The following is an 18,183-nucleotide window of genomic DNA, read 5'->3' as shown; positions in this document are numbered from 1 at the left end:
AACATTAACCGAACCTTTCCATAACAGACCAGCAGAGCACCTCTTACCCTGCGGATAGCCCGATAAGCAGAGTAGCTACTAGCCCAAAACCAATTCCCTGTAGCTACTAGCCCAAAACCAGTTCAGTAAAAATGAACACCTTCTCTATCAGAAAGTTTAACATGTCCCATCCCATATAAACAGACTCACTCACTCTAAGCATTTTGTTATAAATGCCCATGGGTAATGAATAGCCCTTTCTTGTCAGATGAGCAGCAGTTATTAACACATTTCCTGTACAAAATCATTGCTTGTCTATTTCCTTTATCTTGTTAGATTCTCATATGATATTCTCTATTCTCAGGGCCGTGTCTGAGATGACTTTTGCATATCCACCGCACAGCCATGGATGCTGGTGAATGCTTCCTCACCTCTACCGGGCAGGATGACAGGAGCCCCTGGCCCCTGGACCTCAATCTATCCCTTTGCCCGTCAGCCACCAAAGATACCCCCCTCCTGCCTACGTCTCCCTGTCCTGATTCAACCACCTCTTCCTCTGCTTCCACCACTGGAGGGGGCTACAGTGCTGCCAGCCCAACATCCTCTGACCTGCAGCCACCCCTTGTTGCAACCTCTGACCCACTTCACCCCACTTATCTGCCAAAGCTCATTCCTCCTGCAGAGCCAAACTCTCAGGAGGAAAAAAAGGATGAAGGGGAAGCACTTCTGGGTCATGTCCTGTTCTCCAGCGATGGATCTGTCTACCTCCTGAAAGGGGATGAGGAAGATGAGGGAGCTCTTCCTACTTCATCCTCACTGCAGGACTCCCCTAATAGCACAGTGTTACCCCGTCCTCCACTCAGCTCGTTCCGTCTCACCGCCACCTACCAAGGCTTTTGCTCTAACCAAATATCCCGACATACCTCAGCCAAGGCAGCCGATTTTACCCAAACGGCTCCTGGTACCTCGCCCAGAATCCAAGATCAACCCAAAGAAAAAGAGGCGGGGGAGAAAGTAGGGGAAGACGATGAAAGACACAGACCATGTGGGGAGTCCAAAAACACCCAGACAGTAGATAGTATGTGGATTTGTATCCCATGCCAACTCACTTTTAAACATGGAGGCAGCTTGGGGCAGCATGCCTCTTGTATTCATGGCCTGGATCACCCTTATCAAGATCAGCTGGCAGGAGAGGAAACCTCGGGCATTGTATATAGCTCTAGCGGGCAACTTTTCATTAGCCTATTAGAACCAAAAAATCCCTGCAAGGCATTGGAAGTTGGCCAGGAGTCAGAGACTGTAGTTCAGTCTACCCCACATCTAGAAATCATTCAAGCAACACCAGAAAAGCCAGGAACATCAAATGAGTTTACTACTAAAATGAATCTCAAAGATACGAAAAGCCAAGATGCTTGTGATAGGAATCCAGATGCTAATCCCCATCTCCCCCAGGGCCAGATGCCCTTATCACCTTTAGTGTATCACCGCTGTGAACCCACTGGAACACACCACTCAACTGAAGCCAAAGATTCAATGCTCCACTTGGATGAAAAGAATGATGGAGCCATGTGTTGCCCAACAGTAAAAGAGACACAGGGTGAAGGTTGTGAAGAAGAGCGTGAAGATGAAGGACAAAGCACTCTCCCAACTGGTCAGCCTTCTGACATCGCTGAGCAGTTACTTGCAAACCAAAGCTTCTACGTTCCAATGATGACCAATAGCTTTCCACAGATGGGAACTTTACATGGCACTGACAAAAGGGTTGACCAAACTGAAGCTGACCGTGGCCCACAAGCCCGTGATGACTGTACACCAACCTCAGGCCCGCAACAATTCCAAAGTCTCTCTCTACAGGGCCAGCTTTCTCTACTACACTCCCGCAACTCCTGCAAAACCCTCAAATGCCCAAAGTGCAACTGGCATTACAAGTATCAACAGACACTGGATGTCCACATGAAGGAAAAGCACCCAGAGACCCAGAGTCACTGCTCCTATTGCCACAGCGGCCAGCAACATCCACGCTTAGCCAGGGGTGAGAGCTACAACTGTGGCTATAAACCGTATCGCTGTGAAGCCTGCAATTATTCCACCACAACCAAGGGCAACCTCACCATACACATGCAATCTGACAAGCACTTGGCCAATTTGCAGGGCTACCAAGGGTCAGGAGCCACCCCCAATACATCAACCCCTCCACTGGCTGCACCAGCAGTCAGCGTTGGACAGGTAGAGGGTGGTCAGATTTCACCCCCTGATCGGCAGTTGAAGCAGAAGGCATCATGGCACTGCAAGGTGTGCAATTATGAAACCAATATATCCCGAAATCTGCGTATTCACATGACCAGTGAGAAGCACATGCAGAACGTTCTGCTGCTCCATCAGGGGCTGGGGATGGGGCAAGATACCTTTCCATTCTATGGAGGGCCTCTTGCACCTGAACAGGGCCTAGATCACCCACTACTGTTTAATCCAATGCCCTTCAACTCATCCAGTGGCCAAGGTGAGGACTTTGGAGAGAGGTGTCTCTAAAGGAACATGTGAAAGACCATTCAGGTCACACTGTGTATGTTTTAGATTTTGCTTATGGGGTAATATAAGAATCATCCATTTGATTAACTTGATGAATAGCTTTTAGTTCGGGATGAAAATGTCTATTTACATCCAGGTCTCAGATGACAGTGTTTTAATTACCATGAAAAAATCATTGAGCTATATCAGGCGATTAAACAAAGTCCAAGAGGTAAGCATTTTTGATGAGTGGTAGAACTACAGGGACTGGAGGACTAATGCAAACACAGTAAAGGAATTCAAGAAAGCCAGGAATGTGTTTAGTACTATTCGAAAGAATTATTAGGTGAAAATGGGTGGACTGGATTGGGCAATTAGTCATTTTTTGCCGTTGCTATCTGTGTATCTATGTTTATGTGTAGTCTAGTGGAAAGCAGTACGAAAAGTACTGGGAGGGGTTCAGTGGGTTTATAGTGAGATATCTAGTATTTTTATGTTATATTTCATCCTGATTAATTCTCCCAATCTCCCTGCAGCTTGCAACCTTCTCGCTCCAGATTCCTCCTCAGGTCCCCAGTTCAGCAATCTGGGACCCTCTAGCACAATGTCCACACCTGCACCCATTCAGGACATACCCACATCTATGTGTGAGGAGGAACTGTCCCCTGCAGTATTCCGTTGCCTGGTGTGCCACTGCTTTACCACAGATAGTTTGGAGGGGCTGCTATCTCATGCCAGCAGAGGTCGAACTCTTCCTGAAAGGGAATGGAGGGAGGTGAGAGGCGACCTGCATTGCTGCCGACTCTGCTCCTACAGCACCCAACTAAAAGCCAACTTCCAGCTACACCTTAAGACGGACAAACATGCCCAGAAGTACCAGCTGGCTGCCCACATGCGAGAAGGGGGTGCAGCGCTGGCCGCTGCACAAGCCTCGGCAGCAGAGCTACCAATCAGTGGCTACAGCCAAGCATCATCATTCCCCCCGCTGCATGTTCGATGTAACCTGTGTGGGTTTGAGAGCAACAGCAGAGAGAAGATGCAGCTACATGTACAGGGAGGAAGCCACGAAGAAAGCCTACGGGTTTATAAGGTAAAATCTAATATCCAGAATTTGCAATACAATATCAGGCCATGTAGTGTGATCAGTGTGATATACTGTGTAAGGTGTATTTGCTTCTTATGTGACATAGTGTATATTATATCTTAATCTTATTTTATGTAACAGTGTGTATTATATCTTATTGTGGCTGATATTGTGTATCTAATACTGTACTGTATACAATACCGTACTGTATAGTGGAATATAATCTAAGACTGCCAATGTTTGTGGGGTCTCTCTGTAATACAGTACCTTCTGGCACATCTGCATGTCAAGAATGTGAAGGAATTTCCTTAATAATAATAAGAAACAGCATTTACCAAGATGTTTAGCTTCACAGATTGTAAGATTAATTAAAAAGGTAGAAACTGGCATTCTGCATACTGTCTGCAATGACCCTCCGCTTAATGTAATGTCTAATGGTATTCTTAAGCTTAGTAGTGTTTTCCTTTGACATTAGCCAACTCTGTGGAGTATATAGTTTGGTGGAATATACATTAAATAACGTCTGCATGTATCCCTACACAGTTTCTGCAGTCCATTGAAAGTGGAGGTACAAGGGACATGTGTTTTCGGTGTGCCCCGTGTGATAGCAGTGTGGGTTCTCGCCTCGGAATGATGTCACACCTACGCTCAACAAGTCACCATCAAAACCTTGCGCAATGGAGGCTGACACATGGGGAAGTCATACTAGAGGGGATCATCAGCGTTTACAGGAACACCCCACAGGAGCATGGTACTAACTTGTTGAAAGCAAGGTTTATCCATTAAGCTGTGATCCAGAAATGTATTGGTCCCTGACGTTTGAGCCTCTTGGTATTTCAAAAAACGCTGCATTTTACATATACTTGTTATATTGCAAATCATTACTCAGTTAGTAAACATAGAAAGTTACAGCAGATAAGAACCATTCGGCCCATCCAGTCTGCCGAACCTCTTAATACTCTCCTTAGTCCCTGTCCTTATCCCTATCCCACTTCTGGAAGGCTAGTCCATGCACCCACTACCTTTCAGTAAACTAATATTTCCTGATGTTACTTTTAAACCTTTGCCCCTCTAGCTTAATACTATGTCCTCTTGTCTTGGTAGTATTTCTTCTTTTAACCCCTTAAGGACAATGGGCGGTCCCAAAACCCATTGAAAACAATGCATTTTGAGCCCGTACATGTACGGGCTTTGTCATTAAGGGGTTAAATAAACTCTCTTCATGCTGACTATGCTCTACTGCATTGTCTGCCTACCTTTAAATCCTCAGAACTAATTACCCCTAAATCCCTTTCCTCACAAATTGAGATTAGGACAGTATCAAATATTCTATACTCTGCCCTTGGGGTTTTTTTTTGCCTAGATGCATTACTTTGCTTTTATCCACATTAAACGTCAGTTGCCACAGCTCTGACCATTTTTCCCAGTTTACTTAAATCATTTGCCATTTGGCTTCTCCCTCCAGGAACATCAACCCTGTTGCAAATCTTTGCGTCATCAGCAAAAGACATACCATTCCATCAAGACCTTCTGCAATATCACTAATAAAAATATTAAAGAGAGAGTTCTAAGGCAGGCCTTCCATCCTGTCCTCAGAGCATGGCAAAGGCCTTCACGCTGACCAGTACTGAACCGCTAGCAGTATGCAGAGAACCTAGCGTCCGAGGATTTATTGGCAATCAATGCAGAATGTCAATGCCCTCCTCACTCTTGAGTTCGAGTTATGAAGGCTACCTATAAACATTGACCCCTTTTATGCATTCTGCCCTCAATGTCTCCCCCTCTTTCTTTTGTATCATTGTTTCATTCCCCTTTTTTTTTAATCTTGTTACATTCTCCTTTCCTCCCTCCCTCCCTCGCTACCCCTCCTTCCTCTCTGGCTTTCTGCCCATCTCCTGATCAATATTTTATGATTTTGGCGGCTGTTGAATGGTGTTAAAGAACTTTAACACTTTAATTAGCTGAAACGGGAATAAATTCCCTGCAACTGTCAATTTTCAGTATAATCGTTTATCTGGTGACACTACGCCTGTCCTCTCACGGAGTGCTCCGTCTCTCCGACTGCCTCTGTGCTTCGTAGTGCCCGTTCTCCCGGCCTCTCTGAATATCTGAGCCTTGTCAGACCACGCGCCTCCGTTTCTAAATGATTATCCTTCTGTCTCAATGGTCATATAATTGCTTTCTGCTTTTCAAATTACCTGGCTGTCTGTGCAGTTTGTGTGAAAATGTGTATGTAGTGTTCATGTATGATCATGTGGCAAAGTACTCTTGGTGTGCGTGTTTGATGTGTGAGTGTGCTATGTGTAAGCGTGTCATAGGACCATGTTAATGGTTTGCACACGTATGGGTGAAAGTGTTATGTCAGCGTCTTTACCTGAAAGGACTAGTCTCCAAATGTTTTTATTATTTCTTTTAAATAGTGGACTCCAAAGCATGAAAACTGTTGCATGCACTCTTACTGGAGTTAGACAATTAAACTAACTTTCCTCCTCCCCCTGGCTGCCTTGACAAAACAGTTTGTTTAAGCAGGAAGCATACTTAAGTACACTTAGTGCACATACCCTGTAGGGTCAGAAATACATGTACAAAGCCAATCATATTTAAGTTGTGATTGGCTGCTGTTCCTGCCATTGATTTCAGTATGAGCGGAGCATGTGCAGGAAGTATACTTAAGTACCTTTCCTGCTTTCAGTAGAGGCAGCTCCAGAAAAGAAATAATGTATCTGCCGATTTGCATGCGGCAAAAACGCATTGCAGAATGGACCCCAATGGAGGGCTGGAGTGGTCCTTCAGTAATGACAATGTGAATTTTGTATTCACTATCGTGAGAATTATACTAAAGCTGTTCAATGAATATTGTATTGCAGGTGATGCTAACAGCAATTAGTTAAGAATCACTTTCTATGTATTAAAATTGTGTGTGCATTAATGTCTGCTGCAGGTCTATTCTTTCTTTAATAAATGGTTGCTTTTTTTTTAAGTTAAAATTCAGAAATCAACAGAACCGGCTTCAAAACCAGAACCAGATGAGGAGAGCACAGACACGTCCAAAGGTAAGACAGCAGCACTAGTCTACATTCACATATAACGGGTGAATCTCCTACCTCAGTTCTACTTTAAAGAAATAGCGACTGTTTGCCCAAACCTTAAACGATTGTAACCTCTTGGCCAAAAATGCATGATTTTACACAGTTTGGATTGTTTATTTCACATCCAAAGTATACATTTATTGAACCTTTCCCAATCTGTTAGAGCTATAACCCCTTATACCCATGGGCTGTTGCTCTCAGCCTGCCCAACTTAAATATCTTGTAGTCACAGGCTATTGTACCACCGGCTTCCACTTCATCTCTCTGCAAACATACTATCTCCACAATCTCCCTTTCTGGTTTGCCAGTTTTCTGCACCATTAACCCTTGCTCAGTGTGTAGGGCTTAACTATGTCAGTGGCACATAGCTATGTTAACTCTTGATTTCTCAATTTAGTTTCTACACAGGATGAGACACCGAAGCCTACGTGTGAGAATACTAGTGAAGGCACAACGGTACGTGTCCAACTGGGTCGCACAAGTGTCACCAAGTGGACCACATGGTTTGAGTACTAGGAGAAACCTGATCCATTAGTGTTCCAGACTTCCAGCTAACCTCATACTTATTTTCACTCAAGTTTAACATTTTACCGAGGGTGCAAACATATTATTTGTCCCAAAAAAAACAAAACAAATAGTAATCTCCTTTCATCAAACCCATCAGGGAAAAAATAAACTGTTAGCGTCAGACTGTATGCAGGTCACAACAGAAACTACACACCCGTGCTAAAAAAAACAAACAGCTTCTTAAAGCAGTGTTCTGTTTGTTCCCTTGTTAATGGCTTCCCCTGATTGTAGCCGTGGTCGTTTAATTACAAGAGTTTAAACTAGTTCTACTGGAAATACACATGAAATAAAGTGTTTGATTCTAAGTGTAATACTAGTTACAACTGCTCACTAGTTCCAGCATGTCCCGGCTCCTGTCATATGTTTTGCGTTAAACAGGAGCTGCAGGAAGTGAGACATATTTCCCAGGGAGGGGGGCTGGGCAGCTCAGGGTTAAACATGGGCCCAAGTCTGTAACTCCCAGCAGGGGAGGAGATAGGAGGGGATTTGTTTACCAGCTAGGCCGAAAGAAGGAAAGAACTAGAAAAAAGGGAGAAAGAATGAAATAAATGTAACAACAAAAAAAAGACAGGAAAGCAAGGAAGAGGAGAAAGCTATTGCAGGACCGCGGAAGAGGAGGAAGTACTGAAAAAGAGACACAGCAGAGAGAAAGGGACAAAAAGGCTCATAATACAGAGGTGGCGAACGAGGAAGAGCTGTGGGGGTGAGAGATAATGAGCAAGAAAGTGAGGGGAGTGAACTAGAAAGGACAAGAAAGAACAATACAGGTGAAGCTGAGCTGGGGACAAGTGACGGGTGGGAGAGCGTTTTTAGAGAAAGCCAGAATTAAGGGTAAGAAAGGGGAGGGACGGGGGCTGAAGTGAGGTTCACCTAGATGGGTGATGGTGCAGGTTTCACCAACCTGGAAATGGAAGATGAGTTTATTGTATACAGAATGGTAAGTAGTCTGAAGAATAAACAAACAGAACACATGGGGCATGCGTGCATGTACAGAAATTCCAGAACAATGACACACATATACCATGCAACACGTAACGGCAAAAAGTAACACGTACATGGAACTCATAGGACCCGTCTGTAACCCCCTCTGCTAACTATAAGCGTATAGGACCTGTAACAAAATGCAGCCATGCAATATGTATTAACAGACATCAACAAAGAATGTGCTGCTTGCCTACAAAGCTAACAGTCTATTTCAGAAACCGCAAACACGCGTATAACACCCAAATAACTCTTCTACAATCTTATCTATGACGCTAAATATACAGAGCAAGAACCCCTCCTATTTACATAAACACAGAATCAGCTTCCTAACCACATGCTAGACATACCTCTTTATATGGGCTGGTACATATGATGCAAATCTAATTAAGAACTTTGTTTTACATGGCTCATGTGGACACCGTCACTGTGACAGCATTAGATTGCTGCAAACGTCAGTCACACAACAGATTTAACACAAGGACATCTGACCATTCTAATCTGTATTGATAATTTGTACAAAATAGCCTCTCACACATCAAATAATCATCCTTGAAAGCTGAAACACACCGACAACCACAACATGACAACGACGCAGGTTCGCTAACACATCACATAGATCGATTTGCTGTTCATTTCTAGTGGATGTCAGCCAGTCCTCCAGTAACATGGTGCTTAGTGTGAAAGTGAGCCATGAACCTACACACACATTTACAATTTCCACATCCTCGATCACGCACGTTTCCCAACTACACATATTTCCATCTTGAGAACATCCCCGTTACAGACAGGTACCAAGAAACATCCCCAATCGCAATCAAATAGCACACCTTTACAGTAACATGGACACATTGTATATAATTGCAAATTGTATATGAAGAATGCATTCTATACATCACAATTAAAACAATATAAGTATCTGTATGTTTCAGGGGTAAACTGACAGTGGTCTAGCATGTATGTATATATGGTGTATAATAATGTACATTTTAGAGAATATAGTTGTATCAACAGAAGTAATATTAAGTGCACTATGAGTACTCAAAGTAGTTTAAGGTACCTACAGAAATGCTAAAACCTTTGAGAGCATCAGTATGTACTGTAAGTTGCAACGTGTTCATTATACAATGGGTTGCATTAGTAACACACATCCACACCCAGTCCCACAAAGACCCACATAAACCCCCACTTATTTTTACCACCTCTGTGTCTGTGTGTCTCGCCCTCTGTCGCGGTATCCTTTTACGACTCTACTTTTTCTTTTGCTGCAGGTTTTTTGCTGCCCTTTCTGCACCTATGTCAGCCCATCTGAGGAGAATGTTCATAGCCATGCTGTGTCCCAACATGCTTTGCAACCTACATTCCGTTGCCCACTGTGCCAGGAAAAACTCACAGGAACTGCAAATCTGAGGGGCCACTTGGGGCATGGACACAACGTAGTATCAGAATGTGTAGAGAAGCTGCTGCAAGTGGTGAGTAGATGGATGCAGCACTAGTCCACAACACTCATGATCAGATTGGATTGTAGTGAACTAAATAGGTGTGTGTAAGTTATCAACACATAACTAGTACATTTATAGATGTAAAATGTATGTTCCTGTTATAATATATATCTATGTGAGTAGAGAGTAGAAAAGTGGGTTAAACAAAACAGATTTAGCTATACTTGCCCTAGCAATTTAAGCGATCTCTGTCCTGAACATTTCTCGAGGTTAGCACTAGGTTGGGCTTACTCTAGGTTTACCTTTTTAAGGAGCAGTCAAGTCATGAATAAAATTACATGACCTTCAAACATTGAGAGAAGCACTACATATAATGCATTTAGGATTGATTTTTAAAAAGATAAGCTACTGGCTATGGCCCCTGGTAATGTGGAAAGATCCTCTTGTGGGTAACCCATTATGTTGGGGGAATCTTTCCTTGTGTACAGAATGTATGTTGTAACGTTCTTTATATACGCATTATGCATGTTTTCAGGCACAGAAAGTGGAGATAAGTTTTCGTACTAGGATTCTTCCCTTGAGAGTGAGAGAAGAACCGGAGCAGCCTGTTCCAGAGACCCAGTCATCCTGTGAGTATATCTGAGTTCTTCCATGTATGGTTACCACAGGGCATCTGCTCCACTATGTGTCATATATTCTGTCTTGTATGGCTTCTTCCATTGCCTAACATGTACCACGCACATATTGATATCGTTGTACCATTAAATAATTTTTGGTCACATTTTTTAAAATTTTATAATCCATCCCAGGTGAAGCCACTCATATTGGAACAGAAACATCTCCTCCTGAGTCACCTTGTAATGAAAACCTTGTAGGAGCATCGGAGCACTCAGGTGACCCTGAGAAACCAGCTGAGGATACTTCTTGCCCCTTATGTCGATATACTTCTGAGAGTCCCCAAGACCTAAGGACTCATTTAGAAAAAGATCACCCTGAGCTCAGCCCATCCGATATCCAACAAGCATGTGAAGTCCGAAGCCAGGAGACAGAGGGTGGGGAAGCAGGAGATAAGAAATGTTCCCTGGAAATAACACCAGTTCACTCCCAACAAGCTACATACCGAAAGACCACAAACTTTGCCATGGATAAGTTCTTGGACCCATCAAGACCACACAAGTGTGTTGTATGCAAGGAGTCCTTCACTCAAAAAAATATCCTCCTTGTACATTATAATTCTGTATCACACTTGCACAAAGTGCGTAAAGCCTCCTTAGATCCATCCTTGTCCACTCGTCAAGAGGCCGGAACAGGTTCCTCAGGACATGGAGTGCAGACAGGACAAGACAAGCCGTATAAGTGCACCGTGTGCAATGTATCATACAACCAAAGCTCCACCCTTGAAATTCACATGCGTTCAGTGCTTCACCAAACTCGCTCCCGGGGTTCAAAACAGGATCTGACCAGGGTCCCCACAGAAAAAACTCAACGAGAAAGTGGTTGTAAGAATGAGACTACTAATGATTTGAAAGGAGAAGCAACTGGAGATCTGCAAGGTGTTGAAGCTCCCAAAAAAAGACATCCTCAAATAGGTCCTTGTTTGGGAGTCCCTATTCTACCTGCTGCTGTAGCATCTCCCACTATGCAGCTGTCCATAGATTTGCCACATCCACCCCCACTTGTCCAACCTCCACCTCTCTTTGCACCTTCGCTCCTTCCTTCATTCCCATTGATCCCAGAGACTCTTTTAAAGCTTCAGCGTCAACAGCAGCAGCTTTTACTTCCATTTTATCTACAAGAGCTGAAAGTTGGTGGTGATGGGGGAGCTACACCTCTTTTGTCTTTCGGTGGTGCACAGCAGCCACCACTAACTAAAGATAATGAAGGCCAACCCAGTGTGACTCCCAAACCGGCAAATGAGAAGGAAGAAAAGATACCAGATGAGCAGGATGCAGCCACAGCAGAGACTGATCTTCCACAGAATTCAGAGTCAAATGAGGATTCTCCACCCAAAGGACCTGGAGACCTAACAGGATCTGCAGCTAGAGCTCTGCTAGAGAATTTCGGCTTTGAGCTTGTCACACAGTACAATGAGGGGAGACAACCATCCTCCTGCCACTCTCAACCTCAGCCACAACCTCCTGCTCCACCAGCTGATGTTCCCCCTACACCCACCTCTGCAGAAAAACTTCAGTGTGGTACCTGTGGAAAGCTTTTCTCCAATCATCTAATTCTTAAAACACATGAGGAGCACATGCACCAACGCCTCCTTCCCTTTGAAGCCTTGAGCCGTTATGCTGCTCACTATCGTCGTAGCTATGATAACCACTACCCTACTGGATTGACCATTGAAACAGGAGAGTCAACCCTTGTTCCATTAGACTTCTCTGCCACGTCAAAATGTTCTCAAGAAATTGAAGAACAAGATGCTTCATGTGAGTGGGGGGTGACTGTAGAACAGCTTAGCTTCCTACGTAGCCTCCTTGATTTACCAAATCATGCCTCAGAAGAGCAAATTCTCTGGGCTGCTGATAAGACTGGGCTGTCTTCTGCAGCTGTTCGGCAATGGTATACACAGCACGAGAAAGGAATTCAAGATGGACAGGAAGATGATTTGGAGGAGCCCTCAAGAACAGATCGCTTGGGAAATCGCCGTTTCTCACGCACTAAATTTTCTGACTTTCAGACTCAAGCCCTTAACAGTTTTTTTGAATCAAGTGCTTACCCACGTGATAGCGAGGTGGAACATCTTTCAACATTGCTGGGTCTACCAGGGCGAGTTGTCGTTGTGTGGTTTCAGAACGCTCGCCAGAAAGCACGAAAGCAAGCTGCAGAAACGGGCAACTCTCCTTCATCTCCTTTGCACTCCAACCAACCAGGGGAGCGTCCTGCTTCCAATAGTAAAGTGCCACCTTGTAGGAAATGTGGAGTTACCCTGCCCTGCATATTTCAGCTCATCCGACATCTAAAGGGCTGCTATAGTGACCAGAACAATGACATTAACAAAGAGGAAGAAAGGGAAGAGGTAAGCAAAACCACACAAGGAGAGGGTTCATTGCCAGATAAGACAACTACCCAAGAGCACCCCACTCCAAATACCCAGGAGAAGAAAGAGGAAGAGCAAGCTGAGGCAAAAGAGAAGGGAGAAACTGAGACAGGAGATTCAAATGCAAATGTTGAATTCCCTACAGCCAATGAAGAAAAAGTACAAATTCTTGAGAAAAATAATCGGGCCATAGACCACAATGAATCTTCTCTCCTGGCCATTTCTTCAGAACAAAACCAAAACAAGTCTGCCTCAAACAACAGTCACCCTACTCCTCCCCTTGTTGATCTATCATTGTTAATTTCCTTGGGGTCTGGTGATGGTAGCTGCCAGAGGAAAAGAAAACATGAGGAAGAGAGCCTTTCCCCTACTGGTAGTGAAGGTGGTGATGAACCCCCTAGAGACAAGCGCCTGAGGACAACTATACTGCCTGAACAACTGGACATCTTGCATCGCTGGTATCTGCAGGATTCCAATCCCACACGGAGCACTCTTGAACGCATCTCCCTTGAAGTAGGCCTGAAGAAGAGAGTAGTTCAAGTCTGGTTTCAGAACACTAGGGCTCGCGAACGCAAAGGCCAGTACAGAGGAGTGGCTTCTTCAACTGTGTCTGCAACACGGCAGCAGGATGATGCAGATGGCACAAAAAGGGAGGTTCCTCCCAGTTACTACTACAGTGTTGGGGCAAGTCAAGTTTCAGCCCCTGTACCAGCTAAAACTGGGCAAACCACCTCTCCAATGCTTGCTAAAACTCAGACTTCCTCTGGCCTTATAGTGAATCCAGTCCCCAGTAAATCTCTTATTAATACAACTCAAGGTATTTCAGGCTTGCTGAATGCCTCACAAGTCTTACCAAGCCTAGCCAGTTCATCACAAGCTATCCCAGGCCTTGGCAATTCAAATCAAGCTTTATCCAGTCTTGTCAGTAACCCACAGGCCTTATCTGGTATAGTTAATCCTGTCCAGGTACTTTCTGGCTTAGTAAACACAACTCAAGCGTCTCCAAGTTTGCTACTGGCCTCTTACGCTGCCAAGCCTCCAGCACCACCTATACTACTGTCCGCTGCTACTGAAGTCATACCCAGTCCATCCCCTGGTCAGCCTGTCTCTCTGTCAGTAGAAAAGGTTGTGGAACCTTTCAAAGCATCAGCTTCTGTTGCTTTGTCTAAGACCCCAGCTTCAGAACCACAATCTTGTCACCAAGCAACAGAACATCAAAGTTTGGAAAACCAGGGAGTAAGCACACAGAAAACACCTGAAGACAAAGGAACCCCTAAACCCATAGAGCCACAGATGCACAGTCCACAGACTGGCGACATAAGTGATGACTCAAGCTCAGACCCAGGGCCTCCCAGCCCTGGTAAAAGTGGGTTCAGTTTGGAAGGACCAATGGGATCATCAGGCGCCAGAAGATATCGGACCCAAATGAGCAGTCTCCAGTTAAGGATACTGAAGGCATGTTACTCAGAATATCGCACACCAAGCATGCAGGAGTGTGAGTGCCTTGGTGGGGAGATTGGTCTCCAGAAGAGAGTTGTCCAGGTTTGGTTCCAGAATGCAAGGGCCAAGGAAAAGAAGGCCAAACTTCAGGGTCTTGGGGGCACAGCTTCTACCACTGAGGGACCACAACCTACAGAGTGCACCCACTGCAATGTAAAATATGGACCCACCACACCATGTCGAACCCACATATTCTCCAGACAACATATTGCAAGATTGCGCATGTCCATTCAACAGCAACTGAAGGAAGAGAGTCGGTACAGAGACACCCACCCTGCTGGGGGATCAGCTACTCCTGCTTCAGAAAACAAACAAACCTCACAGATACTCAGTTTCCAGGCTCCAAATACAGTAACACCCCCGATCCAGAGACTCACCCCATTACTGATGCCAGGACAGGGCATTCCTGCACCTATTGGTGGACTGGCAACATTCAATACAGGTAAAAAATGGGTGAGATGAGATACAATTAGAAACTGTGTTTGAAGTTTGCAAGGCAAAGAGAAATGGGATGTAATCTAGAGAATAGGGAGAGGAAATGGACAGTAAAATAAGTGACACATGGGATTATGACAAAAACAGCATGTGTGTGTCAAAAGAGAGCTTAATTAAATAACAGGAAAGAGGTGAGAACAGAGAAATGAGAAACCGTGGAACAGACATTTAAAACAGCAACTCAGGAGGAAAAGTGCATTGGGGGAAAAAGTTAGAGACGAGTGATAGGTCAAGAAAAAGATGATGGAATAAACCGAAGTCTACTTAGGGAACAACAATGTATCAAAAGAGGAATAATACAGGGAGGAGAACATGTAGAGTCAATATAGTATAAAACAGACTGAATCCTATACTACAAAAATAGAATCTTGAGCCTAAACCGGCCTTACCTATGCCTAAAGGAGCTGAAATTATCTTGGCTTGTTTTGATAAAAAGTATTAGTGGAAGAAAAATGATATGAATACTAATGGAAGAGGAGTAGCATACAAGGGCAATGCCCAGGGGCTGATCTGTATTAGGTAATATGTAAGGTAAGAAGAAACTGAAAAGAAGAATGTAACAAAGGAAAAAATACATTACAAATTACTTGTATGGGAAGATAATATACATCTAAAAGAATTGTGCATGAAGGATAGTTTAAAGCTGAAAGCGCTGGACATAACCCACAGAGAAGACAATAACCAGGTTTAAAGGATAGGGGACATAAAATTGGAAAAAAATCTGACTTCAGCTTAACATTGGGAGGAAAACATAACAATCTAAAAGTCGTGGCAGTAATTTAGAAATAACGTGGCCTAAGGATGTCAGATTGGTAAATGCTTGTTGCTTTTGATTGACTTGTATCTTTCTGTGTTCATAATGCACAGAATAAAAAGAGGAAAGTCGTCTAGCAAATAAACAACACGATTACAAGAAAAAAGTTGGTGTAGAACGGGCTTAGATTTTAGATGGGGACGTGAATGGATGTATTATGAAAACAGTGTATAGCGTTTGCCATGAAGGGGATGATGTGGGTTATACAGGGACAGAAAGCGTAGGAAGAAGAATACTGATGGAGGATAAGACAGAGGAAACAGAGGTTCTAAACATGCACAGTATAGAGTGGATTAGGCATTAGTGACACAGAGTGCTGTTGGGAACAGATCTTTTTTGACGAGGCTCAGCAGAAAGCAGAAAGTGTACATAAAGGGGTTTTGGCCGCCGTGGAAGTAAGAGAAGGAATGAAGACACTACAGAGCAGGGGCATTCTAGGGTAGTAAGAACGCTGGTTATGGTACCATGAGAGCAGAAGAGCAGTAGGTCGGAGCTAACCTAAAACAAGAAAAATCATAGATCCATATTTGGCATGCAACGGTTAGGAGGGACAGGCAAGAAATAAGTCTGGATCGCTTGGGTATGATTAAAAATAAGTAATAATTTAGGACCAAGCGTAATGCTAATTTAAAAAAACATTTCACAGACAGAAAATGGCTATACTTTATACCAAATCTATGAAATCTTTACAGCAATCCTGTAGATAAATATTAGAGTTGTGAAGCAGACGATTACTAAAGTATTTAAATCACATGTCACAGCAAGGAACTTGGTGTAGGAGAGGAAAATCTAGTGACATTAGTCCAATATTGCTGAACATCATGCCTTAGCAGGGTATCGTGCATATGAATTGGGGTTACAGAAAGATGGAGCAAGAAATAGCTGAGTAGTACTGATCAGATGTCATTTAATTCTGAACAGAGGATATATATATGTCTCTTGGTGGTGTATGGTAACAAAAGCCAAAGGAAAGAGTATATATATATATATATATATATATATATATATATATATATATACTGATATTGACTGCCGACAGTCTATGCTGTTTTAGGTATATAAAAATATAGTTATGGTAGGCCATATCACAACAACACAACACAGGACTGAAAGGCTAGACTTCGATATTAATGGGCAGTTATAATAGAAAAAAGGAGGTTCAGATTTGTTGGAAACAAAATCTGGGTTCAAAATGGGAAGAAATGTGAATAACTGGTCTGTGACTGGAGATGACTGCTATAATGGAAGTGTGGCTTTAGCATATACTGATGACTAAGTGTTGGCTATTCACATGGAACAGAGGTGGAATTGAAGAATCTTTTTTTGCTTGCCCTTTCCTACATTAAAATCTACAGAAGTAAACATAAAATAGTAAATACTTTTGCTTGGCTATTGTCCTGACACACATCGTATCTTTCTTTTTAAGTTCAAGATTGTCATGTTTTGCTTCCATTCATATACACATTTTCTTTAAACGCACTTTACCCCTTTTAACACTATAAGATTTCTCTAACACTACTTCTTCTGCTATCTTTCTCTTGTTTCAGGCCCTCCTCCTAGCCTGCTCGGAATGGCTTCTTCTGTAACTCCAGCCCTTCTTCCCCGTGCAGCTCCACATGCCCCCTCTTCTTCCCACTCTTCTAATGATGCTTCTGTGGACTCTTCACAGCCTGCAGTGACCTCTGACGCCACTGGTCCCTCACCTCTCAAAGCTGCCCCTCTCATGGGAACCCCTTTCATGCCTTTCCCGCTAGCCCCGACTGCCACTCCCTTGTTCACTCCTCAAATACAGGGCCCATATTTCCAGCAACTATATGGTTTAAAGAAGCGCCTCTTCCCGATTAACCCTGTCATTCCGCACACACTGCTAGGACTTCTCCCTGCACCTCTAAAACCAATGGCTGAGGCAACACCAACCAGAAAAACGGAGTGCACAAAAACCAAAGCAACAAACGAGTGCAGTGTTGGGCAGGGGCAGATACAAGTGGGAGAGGAGGACAGTGTGGAGAGAGAAGATGGCCCAGATGATGAAGATATCCCAATGGTAGATGTAGCAATGAGATACCAGTGCCAGCGCTGCAAAGCTACTTATGATGAAGAAGGGGAAGCTGAAGCTCATCAACGTGAGAGCTGTTATACTGGTCCTGCACCCCACCCACCTCCACTCAGGCTGAGAGTCTGCACCTACCACTGTTTGTCTTGCCAAGTCCTGCTGCAGGGGCCTACGGCTCGCAGCCAACATTTGAGGTCACAGCAGCACCGTGCTCAAAGCATGTGTGGTGATGGAGCATCCACTCCAATACCTCAACTCAGGCCAAAGAGTACTGCTACCTCCGTGCTCATGGCGTTATAGAGACACACTGTCTCACTTTATAGAAATGCTTTCAGCTGTCTCACAATATTTTACTTTACTTTTCTATTTTTTCTTTTGCTTGCTCTTCTGCCTTTCTGTGTTATCTTCCTTTTTTGATGTGTATGACTCTTTCTATTTCTCTCTTTGTATCTGTCTGTTACGAATTAAGCATTCCCTTGTTCTAGGATGCTTCGTAAACCTTCTCTTGCTGGAGTGACAATGCCCTCTTTCCTAGACTGTCTCTCTTTTGTGTTTGTCTTTCTTCTGTGTCTGTCCAGCGGTGAAGTTACACACAAAGAAATCCAACATAGGCCAAAAAAAAGAAAAC

The 18,183-nt window shown here is 43.8% G+C and overlaps 1 protein-coding gene across 1 annotated transcript; it reads left to right on the top strand.

The window, feature by feature from the left end:
- The first annotated feature begins 384 nt into the window (after positions 1-384).
- Positions 385-17,855, top strand: LOC149300483 (zinc finger homeobox protein 2-like). Its single transcript, XM_089484996.1, has 10 exons — positions 385-2,479; positions 3,024-3,577; positions 4,115-4,322; positions 6,553-6,624; positions 7,058-7,116; positions 9,480-9,680; positions 10,186-10,279; positions 10,460-11,205; positions 11,296-14,635; positions 17,050-17,855. Exons 1-10 carry the CDS (start codon positions 385-387, stop codon positions 17,853-17,855), a joined length of 8,175 nt encoding a protein of 2,724 aa, XP_089341122.1.
- Positions 17,856-18,183: the final 328 nt, after the last annotated feature.

This window comes from Sceloporus occidentalis, unplaced genomic scaffold (genome assembly GCF_023333645.1).
Source record: "Sceloporus occidentalis isolate IW3139 unplaced genomic scaffold, rSceOcc1.0.p SCAF_24, whole genome shotgun sequence".
Classification (NCBI taxonomy): domain Eukaryota; kingdom Metazoa; phylum Chordata; class Lepidosauria; order Squamata; family Phrynosomatidae; genus Sceloporus; species Sceloporus occidentalis.
The sequence above is the reverse complement of the archived record's forward strand: the minus strand, read 5'-3'. Positions and strand labels throughout refer to the sequence as shown.